The sequence below is a fragment of the Oxyura jamaicensis genome, chromosome 4, assembly GCF_011077185.1.
Source record: "Oxyura jamaicensis isolate SHBP4307 breed ruddy duck chromosome 4, BPBGC_Ojam_1.0, whole genome shotgun sequence".
NCBI lineage: Eukaryota > Metazoa > Chordata > Aves > Anseriformes > Anatidae > Oxyura > Oxyura jamaicensis.
This window is the reverse complement of record NC_048896.1, coordinates 32,121,145-32,135,058: the sequence shown is the minus strand read 5'-3', so window position 1 is coordinate 32,135,058 and position 13,914 is coordinate 32,121,145. Positions and strand designations below refer to the sequence as shown.

The following is a 13,914-nucleotide window of genomic DNA, read 5'->3' as shown; positions in this document are numbered from 1 at the left end:
AGTGCAGGTAGTCAAGGATTTCAATTTCTTAATCATCTTGCATACTTGTCATAGATGCAGATTCATTTATGTCAATTCACATATTATGGATGTCCACAATCTGACAAGACCAAAACTGGGACAGACATATTTGTTGATTAAGGACAGTCTTGAGAATTAGTAACTCCAGATTTAAAAATTCCCAGAATTTAAAAGCAGCTTGCATTCTTTTCAGCTATTCAAAGACTTATCAGATCCTTGCTTACCAAAACAAAGTTCCCACATTCTGCTCTTACTGTTGTTAAAAGATTTTACAGGAGAGCTGTAATCTTTGAGAGCCAAACACCATGCTAATCAAGCATCTTAAATATACATATTCAAAAAACATCAAAGTAATTGCACATCGCTACATAACATCCCAAATACAAAGCTCTAAGGAGACAGCGTGTTATAAAGAAGAGATTCACAGATGCAAAACAGAGATCCCTGTTCTGCATGAAACACTGTTCTCAGCACCTCAGAGTTGACTGGGCACATGACAACTTGGAGTTCATTTTGGACGCAACATGCTGAAGATTTCCTGCAATAACTCAACCCCAGAAAAGAGCTGACAAATAATGTCATGGTGTAGCTGTCATATCAAAACAAGCAGATGAAAAAGTTAGAAACCTTTTGTGTTCAGTATGTTATCAGCTTACCCAAAACTGAAGTTTTTTGGTATTATCCTAAGAGACAAGTTATAAAAAATAAATAAATCCCAGACCATTAATTGGCAGCCAACTCAGGGTTTTCTATTTATTAGCCTTCTGAAATATGAATTGCGATGAAAATTTGCTTTCAGACCAGGGATGTCATATGTATAAAGCTATAAGACAAAAATTGACAGATATAACATCTTCCTTAAGAAGAGGAATGCCTTGTCATAACTCTTGGTTAGTCACATTTTTCCAGTACTTAAGAGATGCACTTATACTCCAATAGGATAATGGATTTTTTATTGACTTTTTTCCATCCAACACCAATGAAGTGGTTACCTATCAAAGTAAGAAAAGAACCCCAGTTTTTCTTCCTTCTGCCATTTCTTCCTGTATACATGTGCAACACGACTGCTACATCCATCCATTCATAAATCTCAAATAACTAGAAAGAAAAAAACAACAACATCTGCCAGAACCATTTGTACAAAAGCAAACTAGGGATTTTGTTCAGGAATGAATTCAATTGGCAGGTAATCAGACTCCCTGAGAGCTCAGAAACACAGTACTCCACTACAGAGTAGAATGTTCTTTTAGAGAGATTAAAACTTCTTCATAGGATACCTTTGATTTAAGGCTCTAAGGAAAAAGAAATAAAATAATTAAGAAAAAAAAAACACAACACCTGAAAGACCACTGACCACACAAAGAAATGACTATATAGTAATGTCATACTTTCATCTTGTCCAACCACTAAGATACTATTTATGTGAAATACATTGATTAATCAAGATGTGGATAAGAACACAGTTTTAACACTACACAAGTAGCACCTACTGTATTTAAAACATTATTTTAAAAGCTGTACTTTTTATCTTCACAGAGAAATATGATGAAAACCAAAGGCAGGCAAACACAAATCGGTGAATTTGCCTGAAAAATACTAAAATGGTCCAGTCCTTTGCTTCATAAGAAAATTTATCTCAAGCATTGATAAAAGGTGATACAATTCACCTGAATTAAATGTGCTTACAATAAAGCTGTACACCTAACCAGGAAGGTACATACTCACAGAGCCGTGGCCACCAGGTGTTGTGCCACTGCATCATGGGCAAGTATATTTTCCACAAATATGAAGTCTAAAGAAAAACAGGAGTTATTTCCTTGTATCCTAAACATAAGTTCACATCCAGAACTTAAGAATTCTTCCCTGTGACAAAAAAACTGGGGTTGTTTAGTCTGGAGAAGAGGCTCAGGGGAGACCTTATTGCTCTCTACACCTACTCGAAAGGCAGTGATAGGACTAGAGGGAATGGCCTCAAGTCATGCCAGGGAAGTTTAGGTTGGAAATTAGGAGATATTTCTTCTCAGAAAAAGTAGTCAGGCATCGGAACGGGTTGCCCAGGGAGGTGGTGGCCTCACCGTCCCCGGGGGTGTTTAAGAAAAGGTTGTACTCCGTGCTTAGGGACGTGCTTTAGTTGGTGACATTGGTGGTATGATGATTGGGGTGATTGGACCAGATGATCTTGAAGGTCTTTTCCAACCTTAATGATTCTATGATTCTATGAAAAGCACCAGGATAATTACACAAATTAAAAAGTGGTTGAGGTTGAGAACTCCAGAGATCATCTAGTCCAACCCCACTGCTCAAGTGGCATCACCCAGAGCATGTTACACAGGATCACATCCAGGAGGGTTTTGAGTATCTCTAAAGAAGGAAATTCCACAACCTCTCTGGGCAGCCTGTTGCAGTGCTCTGGTCACCCAAACCATACGGAAGTTCTTCCACATATGGCAATGAAACAAACCTCTTTTGGTTCAATTTATACCCATTACCCATTGTCCTATCAATAACCAATAGATAAGATAACCAATGAGAATTTATAGCTGAGAACCAAAGGTTTCTGACAGTCATTTGTGGTTTGTTTATTACCTTTATGCTCGGTAGAGTAGCTTTAGGAAAATCACTCTTGGTGGAGCAAGAAAGGTTTGATATGACGGACAACGTTTTTCAATTGAAGTGAAAGTGACCGTGTGACAATCATCACAATTATCTTGAAAAGAGCAACCATCAGGCTGGAAAGAAACCCCCTCTTCACCCATTTTAAACTGTTAAAAATGATGTTGTGACTTCCCAAGAGCTAGAATCACTCGGACACAAAAGGAGGAAGACTCACTTAAGCAATGCTGAAGGCTACAGAAATTTTCTTACCACCTTCCATACATACAGCGTCAAGCATTGTGGATTAATACAGTTCAGCAATGAGTAGTTTTTAGCAAACAGACAAATGACAGCAGCTACACAGGATGCAGGACTGCTTAATCATTGCTAAGCTGAATAGAGCACTGTAATAGAAGATCTATCACTTGGATTCTTATATGTAGAAAAACTCCAAAACAGAACTCAAAGCAGACTTTCTCTCAGTCAGAAAGGCGTGAAAACCAAAATCAATTACAAATGATGTAGTTTATTCTGCCTATATAATGACGCCTTTCTAGCAAACTATTTACATTTTAAAATAAATAACATCTCCTCATCCTGCTAATGAAATTAAAAGGATGTTAACTGGACAATGCTGTTTGCACATTGAAAGTTACAGACACTTAAACAGTAAACACAGTGAGTTAACTACAGCTAGTGCTTCCCTTACCAATAATTTTACCAAACACTACATGGAATATAAAACTTTTAACCAAAAGTTTCTACCTTTTACAAATGGGAGAATAAAACCCACAGTGCATAAAAATGCTTCCGTGTACCTATTTTTATCTAGCTAAAAGTAATTTACTTCTCCCAAATTTTTTCTTTTTAAATGTTTCCTCAATAACAGGAAGCTTAAATACTTAGTGATTAGTGTTAATAATAATAACCTAAAACTGGTGGAGACATATGGAAACCAGAATATAGAGGTAATTTGCTTTACAGCCTGGTTACAGGATATTTTTTCTCAGAGGTTAAAAGGAAAAAAAAAAAAAAGGCAGCTGCATTTAATATCATCTGAAAACAAGTATCCTCAGCTCCAAGAGACAGTAAAAACCAATTCCATTGGCTGAACTGGCCAAATGACAATGTCACCATTAAGTTACTAAAAATATTTCAAAAAACATGTATTTACAAGCTCTTTCTTCTGTTTCTAGAAACATGCTTACAATATGCACAGATGCATGAAAGACCAGCACTTTGTCTTTGATAAGCAGCAAATGGAAATCTGATAGCTTACAGACTGGAAAAATTATTCTTGGGATATAAATCTCATGTTGGTTTCCACCATGAAGCTATTTGTGTATTTTCATGTCAAAGTTGTACATCTTTCAGAGAAAAGTCCTTCTTTTAAGGACGGACAAACAATTCAGGAACAGCAATAATGAACAGGTGTTCCATTAGATAAGCATAACCTGAATTCATGGAAGGTCTCTGTCCCAAAGATGTTGTTTACAAGCTAAAAAGAAGTGCTAACTGTGACAAGATCAGGGACAGTCAAATAAAACACAGTGGCAAAGCAAAGACATGATATGATTCACAGGAACCTGCTTTGAACAAGAAAAAAACAAATAACATGTGTACATATATACATATATTAATAGCCGTACGTATATGCATTACAATTATGCATGTGCACAGGTAGGTTGATGCTCAGAAAATCTGAAACACAGAAGATGGGGTCCAATAAACATATCTGAGCAAAAAAATACAATCCTATTAGTGAGTAAGAATTTAGAATGCGTGTTTCTCTGCATTCAGAGAGAAGCAATACTCAGTTGAGAAGCCAAAGAGGACTGTGCTTTTGTGATGAATGAAAGGACATTCCCCTTCAGGAAAGAATGAGAAGAACTAGAAGAGAATGAAGAGACTGAATACCTGACTTCACTGGTGCTGGATAAACACAGAACTGGAGAGAAAGGTTTCAACTATGTCGAGAGAAGGAGTCCAACACACAGTAATGATAAACACAGGTGGGTGGTATCAAATCAAGATAACAGTCAAATAACAAATAACTACTGCAGACTATTCTCTTTGCAGTATGCAATAATGTGTGCGCAGCCATTCTGCAAATTTAATTCCATTAACACAAGTTCCCTGGTTGAAGACTGAGATGGGAATGGGGATGCCATTACTTTTCTTGAGATATCCATGTGGAACACAAATATATAGGAAACAGATCACCAGGACTAAAATCAGGCTTTTCAGTATAATACAGGGATATTAACATCACCACAGTAGAAGGAACAAGATATATTTGATGTCCCTGTACAGATCTCAGTATCTACAGTATCTCAGAAATAAATAAACTGAGTCACGTGAGCACTTCTGCCAAGTAAAGGACACCTCTACAGGGCAGTCATAACCAAGCATCATACTGTCAAACATAGTGAAGTCATATCCCCCTACAGCATGTGCAGGCCATACAACTACTATGCTATTTTGTTAGTGGAATAGCAAATTTTATCTCCTATCTTTAGGCATTCTAACTTTTAAGATGAATGAAATGGATCCAAGACAAGCGCTTGAGAAAGCGTTTGCTCCTCAGGAAACCAGAGTCGCTACAGCCTGTTCTTTTTCAAGGAACTGATCACTGCAGATCAGCAATGCTTGCTCTGGTAAAAATTTGGATAGCCAACCCTGAAAAAGAGAGATATCCAGAACCTGACTTTACTCAGCATCAGTTTTTGCAGTTGGGTCATTGCAGATCAAAAGGACTAATCAAATACTTGCTAAGACACATGGCCTATATTTCACAATATAGTGATATAACACTTTGTTATGGCATTTGTAAACTGAGTAACTAGGGCCAAGAAACACAAATATTTCACTGCTGTGGCAGAAAAGCTAAAGGTCTACTTCTCATTTCATAAATATGTCTCCTTTTAAAGCATCAAAAGTCATTGAATGTCATCTATACAGTTACTGAATCTCAATTTGTCTTTAAAGCTCCTCCAAATTTCCAAGACACAAATACATGAAAAGATGGAAAGGAAACACACGTTTAAAACAACCCACCCAACAGGCATAACAATCAGCAATAATACACTACAATTACAGCAACAGGCTTACTGCTGTTTTCAAGTGAGTAAGCCTTCAGCAAGGTCCTTAGTGCTGCAGGCTTATATTACCATTTCTAAAACACAAGTGCTGATGACACACTAAGTTTTAAGCATAAAATGCACTGATCTCCTCTGGAGGTAGAACACATGGTATTGATCTCAGCAGCCCTGATACAGACAGCAAACTGTGACTGATAAGAAAAAAAATCCTTCTTGCTCCTGAAGGCTCTTGAGGGAGCTAAGAAAGCAGCTGCAAGGTGACAGAAATTGGGATTGAAAGCTGCAGGTATGTTTTGAGGTAGCTGACTCAATAATTAGAAAACAATTTTGATTCTTGTCTCATTCGCTTGCTTCTAAAAGAAAAAAGCATACAATTACACAGATACACATTTGAAAATTTAAACTTTTAAACCATTCGTTATTCAACACTCTGTTTCCACCAGCTATCAAAAATCCACTATGTTCAAATGCAAAAACAGATTATTCCCCCTCCCGTAGCCAGCTGTGGACTAGAGAGTGCAGTGGACCTTTTTCTAACGTGCTATTATATGTAATAAAGGTTCAGTAATCCAGAATGGGCTCTTCAACATCAGCTGCTTTTGCAGAAGAAACACAGATGTGACTCATTAGTGGTTGGTAAGACATTCCATAGAAGAGAATGCCGCTAATTCAGTTATGTTGCATTACGGTGTTCAACTGTGCTAGAATAAACAAACAATATAATAAAACTCATCATTAGATGTAATGCAACACACAACCCCAGAAACTACTCAACGTCTCAGTATCACTTTTACATCTGTAGTCTCAAGCAGTGTAATGCTGAGCCCAAAGAATACAGCATGGAAGAGGCTACCCAAGAGCAAGAACAACCCAGTTCTTTCTTTTGAATGTCCCACCCTTCACACCCTTTTCAGGTGGAAAGAAGGAAGATTTGTATTGTTTTGTAGGGAAGAATCTAGCACACATCAGATCACAGGCATAATTTAACTTTTGCATAAGGAAACAACACACATAGATAGAGGCAAATACTTCTACGTTATTGCTTTTGTATGAAATAGCTGTTTAAAATCACCTTATGTTTAGCAGATTCCCAGTCCTTAAGCTCTTTAAAACCCATTGATGCCCTATACACTCAGAGCTCAGGAAAATTAACACTTTTTTTCCTGATTGTATAGCAATGTGGGAACAGAAATTCAGCTGCCTGCTTTAGTCACAATTTTGTATTCCTAATACCTCAAGAGAAAATAATTCTTAGGGGGAAGGCATTATCTGATTTTTTAGCTCATTTATTTGCCACATTTAAAACTTTCAAAGATACTTACAGTTTTTTTTTTATTCACAAAAGGCATGACCAATAAATAAATATATCTGTGTTTCTGATATATGACAAACCAGCAGAAAAATTCATTCTTAATGCACAACAGATTACCCAACTCCCAAAATTCATTAGAACACTTGAAAGACATTAAGCAGTTTTTAAAACCTTCAAAGAAAATATCATCATCTGAGTCTTCTAAAATGCAGGTGGTAAATGAAGTTGAAAAGTATCATGGAAGATTGAAAATAAGACATAAGTTTAGATTTTCCTTTTCTTCACAAACGTACCTAAAGGCATTTCTCACTTAAATCTTTATATGAACATACGTATGAGAATATTCTCAGCTTGCAAACTAAATACACGTTTGCATAAACACGCAAGACAACATAACAGACTATTTGTGCTTTTCATTTCAACTACAACACAATGTATAAAACCTACATTTTGGGGAATTCCTTTCTACAACGGAGATTAAAAATTAGGTTTATTAAGTTTATTCAATCATAGGGCATGACTTTAATGTTGATACAGCATGTTAAATCTTTAGGAATGCACAATAAACGCTACCTTTATTTCTCATAGTATCTTAACACCATGTTGTTTATGGTACCCTATTTTCAGAAAAAGAACTCCCAAACTAATTGTCTGTATTCAGAATTCAATGGCAAGATAAAGAGATGAAATGTATTTTCAATGAAATATTCAATTATCAGAAAAGTCTGTAAGAGTGCTTACGTGCCTAAAGTTAAACAATTTTGAACTGCGTGGTGGCTTGAGGTCTTAAGGTACAGACACCAATTGAACAATTCACATAGATTGTCACTAATATTGCCCTCCATTAATCTTGACTACCATACACAAATATTTCATCAAAAACCACAGAAGAAAAGCATCTAAATGCTAATTACTTTTTACTCGCTGAAAGCAAATCAAAGAACAACGACATAAGTGTGTGAAATCCCCCATCTCCCAGACGTTTAGATTCCCCACATTAGTGCCACTAAGGCTCTTATGCTCATCTGGGTCATGGCAAAAATCAACTATTTAGAAGACACAGTTGGGCTTCCCAACTGCACAGAAGTAACAACTTTCCTGGTTTTGTATAGGACCATTGCTCTTCTCTACTCCAGGCATCTTCTGGACAGAGAAGGAGCAAATGTTTCACAACATCTTCCTTTCTCTCTATATGGAGGCTTATGAACCACAAATCAGCTTCTGGCTACATCAGACAACTTTAGGACTGTTTCAACGTATGTCCCTTACTAAGTACTCCCTCCATGCACTGGTGGGAATTGACTGCTGATGCTACTTTTCAGGCTCAACCCCCTGTGTTCCTGTGCACCTCAAGACACCTCAATCATCTCAGAGACAAAATCAACATAATTTCCTGCTCTGAAATAGTTTTATACAACTTGACACAAGAACAACAAACTCATGTTTTATAAGGTTGTATTCTACAAAGTGATTTTTTGAGTTCTTAGGTTTGACAGAACAATTAATAAAGTCCCTTTGCACAGATGAGATATATTGAGGGAAATTCCCAAGGTCGATCCAGGTCTCAAGTTACAGGATGATTTTTTCTAAAAACCTTCCTCAAAAGCAATGAGACGTAGTAAGGGACATAGCTCCTATTTGGCCAACAACTCAGGTGAGATGATGCTTAACAGTCACATTTTAGACAGATCTTAGCCTCCAGAATTGACCTCTAAATGCCCAGGCAGTAAGGTCCATACACAAACACAGATATCACCCTTTATTCTTAGCATGGATAACATGTCCTGGATCTCTTTTATGGCTGATCAAGGGAATTAATAAAGATTTGTCACATCCAAAAGCCCTACACACCATTTATAAAACCCTAAAGGGCAAATTCTGACTTCTGCTTTGAGTATGACCATGAGGATTTTGCCACTTTACCTGATGGCTCGAATTTTTCAAAGACTTGAGCAACATCATTAAGACGGACAAACGGTGCAATAATGTTTGGCGAGCACTTGTGGAGTGGCATGAAAAAAAAGTCCACTGACATACTCTGACTTTGTTGGTAGATAGGAAATATTCTGGTTCTGCTACTCTAAAACTCATTTCAAACATGTGATAATGGACTCAATATTTAGGTATCAAACACTGCACAAGTATTTCACTCTTGGCGGTTTATTATTTTATTTTTCAGTAATAATGATGGCAGTTTTTCTGTAAAAGGTACTGCCTAGGGACCCATAACTAGGAAACTACTATATATCATATAAAAAGAAAAGTTTATTTAGGAAGCTAATGGATCATTCTTCAAATGCATTCAAATCAGTTTTCGCATATACAGAACTTATCAACAATATGGATTTTAATGTCAAAAATGTCCAAAAGCTGAATAAAAAGCATTATAATCTTGATGCTTTTAATATTATGCAAATGGTTTATCCATTTACTTTATTAATAAAACATCATTGCATTACATAGAGACATATTTTGCACTTCTGTTTTTGAGCTATTTTAAAATTAGGTTAGATTTGACAAGGGACTATTTGTGGTAATGTGGTAATTAAGATTTGAACAGATGTCAGCATTAATAAGGGACTCAAATGAGGTGTAGGGAGATAAATGCACTCTTTTAGCTGTGCTGGCATGCCAGGCATCATCAAGAGAGGACGACAGCGTGGCTTCAGCAGTTCCTGTTCAGAAGAGCTTCTGGAAAATTGTCCCATAGCTCGAGTTTTCTGATACTATACAACCATTACACATGATCTTTCAGACTGTTTAAAAAAGTTTCTGTTATATTGATATTTATGACATTATAGAATTTGATCAATATCTTATAATTCCATAATTCCCTTATGAGAGACTTGTGCTACTGACCACCAATTTAACATCATCATATACTTTAGTGTAGTTACTTTTGATGCATTACCAGCCATGAAAATCAGATAAATTCCTTTCAACTCCACAACTATTTATGAGTTTCAATGCTTAAATTCAGAGCAGAATAAATTCACTCTGTATGCTCATGATTGCTGTTTACATGTGAAGATGTGAGGTCAAATTAAGCTAGGCAAGTTCTGAAATACACAGCTTTCAAGTGCCAGTTAAGATCTCTTCTGAAGAACCTGTGAACCTGTTCATGATCAAAAAAGAAGACTGGAAGAATATTCCTGGTCTTTCACTAGAGTTTGAGAGCTCGCTCACACTTCAATCCTTTGCTCTGCTTCCTATATACTTTTGTGAAAGCCTTTTTTTTTAAAAAAAAAAATTAAAAAAAAAAAAAACATTTCAAGAAATTGCTGTTAGTAAAGTACCAAAACAAACACGGCATTGTGTCATGTGGAAAACAGCAGTGGGTGTAGCTCAGGTATCCATCCTTCCCTCAGCACCCCTGACAGAACCAATCCAAACCCATAGCTTTAACGGGCAGAGAGGTTCTAAAGAGTACCATTTATAAGCACAACCACAGCAGCATGTCTTGCAGTGAGTTCATTTCACTTCAGAAATAAAACATACTACTATACTTCATAGAGGATAACTAACACAGCAATACAATCAGAATACATCTGTCTGCGTTTAGCCAGAACACAGTATTTCTAGAAGCTCTGTAAGCTACATATCCAAATTGATATTGTCACTGAAATTCAAAAGGCAGTTTATAGGCAGCAGTGCGACCTTAAATACACACATATGTACATACACACACACCTAAAAGAACCCTAAGTAATTTATTTCCTTGCAAGTCCTGTATGTACAGCTAGAACCAATTTAACCTATCCAGCACTGTGTGGAAATATTTCCCTATAATTTCTTAAATACATGGAATGGCTTGGGTTGGAAGGGGCCTTGATGATCACCTAATTCCAACCCTCCTACCAGGGATGCCGCACACTAGATCAGGTTGTCAAAGGCCCCATCCAGCTTGGCCTTGGCCACTTTCAGAGATGGGGCATCCACAGCTTCTCTGGGCAGCCTGTTCCAGGGCCTCACCACCCTCACAGTAAAAAAAAAAAAAAAAAAGTCTTCCTAATATCTAAAACTAAACTCTCTTAGTTTAAAACCATTACTCCTTGTTCTATCACTGCACTCCCTGACAAAGAGTCCCTCCCCAGCTTTCCTGTAGGCCCCCTTTAGGTACTGCAAGGCTGCTCTCAGGTCTCCCTGGAGCCTTCTCTTCTCTAGGCTGAACCACCTCTCTCAGCCTGTCTTCACAGGGGAGGTGCTCCAGCCCTCATCTTTTTTTTTTTTTTTTTTTTTTAAACCACACAGTTGTGTGCTGAGTCTCACTTAGACAACCTGGAATAAAAGATGCTTTGTCAATTTTAGCCAAGTGCATAATAAATTTTCCTGTCCCAAAACTAATAGATTCTTTTCATTCATTGGATCACAGAATCATTTTTAGGGAAAACAAAAAAAAAGTAAATCCATGATTATTATTATTATTAAATTAATAAGTAGTATGAAGAAAGACCCAAGTTTCATCTTGCTGGACAAAGATTTGGAGCATATATCTGTGATAAAGCTTTAAGATAAGACTACTGAAAAAAACACTTAGGGATACCCAATCTAAGCCTCTGGCAGAAAGTCAGGGAAAGTGGAGGTGAAGCTGAAATCCACAAGACCAATTAAATGGAATAGAGAGAAATAATTAAAAAAAAAAAGGGGGGGGGGGGGATGACTATAAAACTCAATGGGAACTTCTAACTCTTGCTACTTTTGGCTGTTCCCCAGCATTAAGAAAGTTTCATCAAATCTAAAAAAAAAAATGCTACGAGATCTCAAATGAAATCACATCTGATAGCCAGTTCAGAATGTGATATTCATCACATTCTGAACTGGCTAGGAAACATGTTTTCTTTTTCTCTCTGTTACTATAGGTTGCATATCAAACAATGATGTGAGCAAACAATAAGAAAGTAAGAGCTAAATTCACAGAAAGCTGCATCCTGGCCAAGAATTTTAAATTCACTTCACCTAAACCAGTATTGGCATATTGTGTACTAAACTGGAATAAACTTGTGGTCACCCATTTAACCTGTATCTACGCTATCTACTAAAACTGGTCAGACACAAATTCTTTGCTCCTGAGACCAAGGAACACAGCACCAGCCAGTCTCTCCAAGCCCTCAAATCAGCGTGGACGCTTCCAAACACATTTGTGAGCAGTGACTGGCCATCCCAAGCCCTGAGCTTGGCTGATGTGCTGTGTGAGAGAGTGGTGGGCAGCATAAGGCAACACCACGCTCTCTGCATTGCTGACTGTAGAGCAGTATGGAGAACTGTGTGAGAGGGCTCAGAGCCATGTCCCTATTATCGTTATGCCACAACCCTATTATATTTACAAGCCAGCAGCTCCCTTTTTGTCTTAATGACTCAAGTAATGTAGTAATGAATATATCTTCCCTGTTTCACGTCAGAAATTAATAAAAACTTTAGCCAAATTCTTAATGGGTTTCTCTATTGCTGATGTTTTCATCAGGTCTCTTCAATAGAGTTGGGATTGTGTCAGAGGGAAAAAAAAACAAAACAAAAAAAAAAAACACACACAAAAAAAGTTTAAGAAGGCTTCCCATTAAGAAAGATTTTTTGGGGGAAATCTCATTCAGAGAAAACACTACCTTGTTCTATTTTAGTTCAATTTCTCATGACACATTTCACAGTCATATTCCTCTGGCACCACGTTAGGAACCTCTCAGATATAATATTTTCATGTTTTGTTACAAAAATCTCAAAGATGGAGAAGATCCATGAATTTCAACTGTAATAGTTTATGCAAATGTATTTCAACCTAACAAATGTTCATTATACTTTTAAAATAGGAAAATAACAAATTAACATACAATCACAAATTGCCTCATTACCATGTGAAAACTGGCATGTGTCTAAGAATCAACATCTCTGCAAACAAAGAAACAATTTATACATTTGGCTCTGCAATCATTCACACAGAATATACGTTAAGAAGAGTACCATTAAAAGGCTTAGGCCATTTAATCTAGTCATTGGAACTTGTTCCCGTCTTACATGGAAATTAGGGTATGCAGAGAAATTAAGTATTGCAGGAAATTAGGTATTGCAGGCTCAATTAAATAGACTTCCACGACTATGTGATTTTTCAAAACAGAAAGCAAGCTGAAATAATTCACCTGAGAAATATGAAAACAAAACAAAACACAACTTTAAGAACAACAAAAAAAAATAGGACAAAAAACTAGCACCACAATTTCACACAAAACTTCAAACTATTACTGGGCACCAGCTAAAAAATATTTCTTCTCAGTTAAGATGAGAAATGATTCTTACACACTTACCTCCCTCCCCCCCCCACCCCCCTTTTGGCCATAAGTATTGGATAGCTTTAAGCAAACATATTAAGAATATAATAAATTCAAGAGATACTGCAATATGCATAAAAATCCTCCAGACTACTGGAACACACTGTACCTGAAACCTGATCAGAGCTTTCTGGATCAACACACTCAGAAAAAGATAGATGCTTAAAAAACAAAACAAAACAAAACCACACAACTAGAACTGTGTCTGGAAAATGACACAAACACAATCCACATTATACTCCTTCGGAACAGTCCCCAGCCATTAGCACTTGTATAACCTTTAGGCAGATGTTGATAGAAACACTACTGAACTATGGGCAGTGCTATGGACATATACTGCCAAGTACTACAAGAAATATTCCTAACGAGAAAAAGAAATAGAACTAAAATCTAACTCCACAAAAATGCAGCTCACATATTACAAGCCACACAACCTGCAGCAAGTGATAAAAATCTAGGCAGTGCCGAAACTTGGAAGGAAATGCACAAAGTGTCACCCACTTTGCAAGTTTTTGCAAAGATCAAAATCTGACTGTGAAAGCACAGCATGGCAAGTGCGACACAGCCA

At 36.9% G+C, this 13,914-nt stretch overlaps 1 protein-coding gene across 3 annotated transcripts in view; it reads right to left on the bottom strand.

The window, feature by feature from the left end:
• GALNTL6 (polypeptide N-acetylgalactosaminyltransferase like 6) overlaps positions 1-13,914 on the bottom strand; it is a 452,994-nt gene that overhangs the window by 366,821 nt on the left and 72,259 nt on the right. For 2 of the 3 annotated variants that reach the window (XM_035324503.1, XM_035324500.1), the window contains exon 2: positions 8,124-8,127. The exons of the other annotated variant lie outside the window; for it this stretch is intronic. In XM_035324503.1, coding sequence (XP_035180394.1) covers positions 8,124-8,127 — 4 coding nt within the window. The remainder of the gene's footprint in view (positions 1-8,123; positions 8,128-13,914) is intronic. 3 annotated transcript variants of the gene reach the window in all.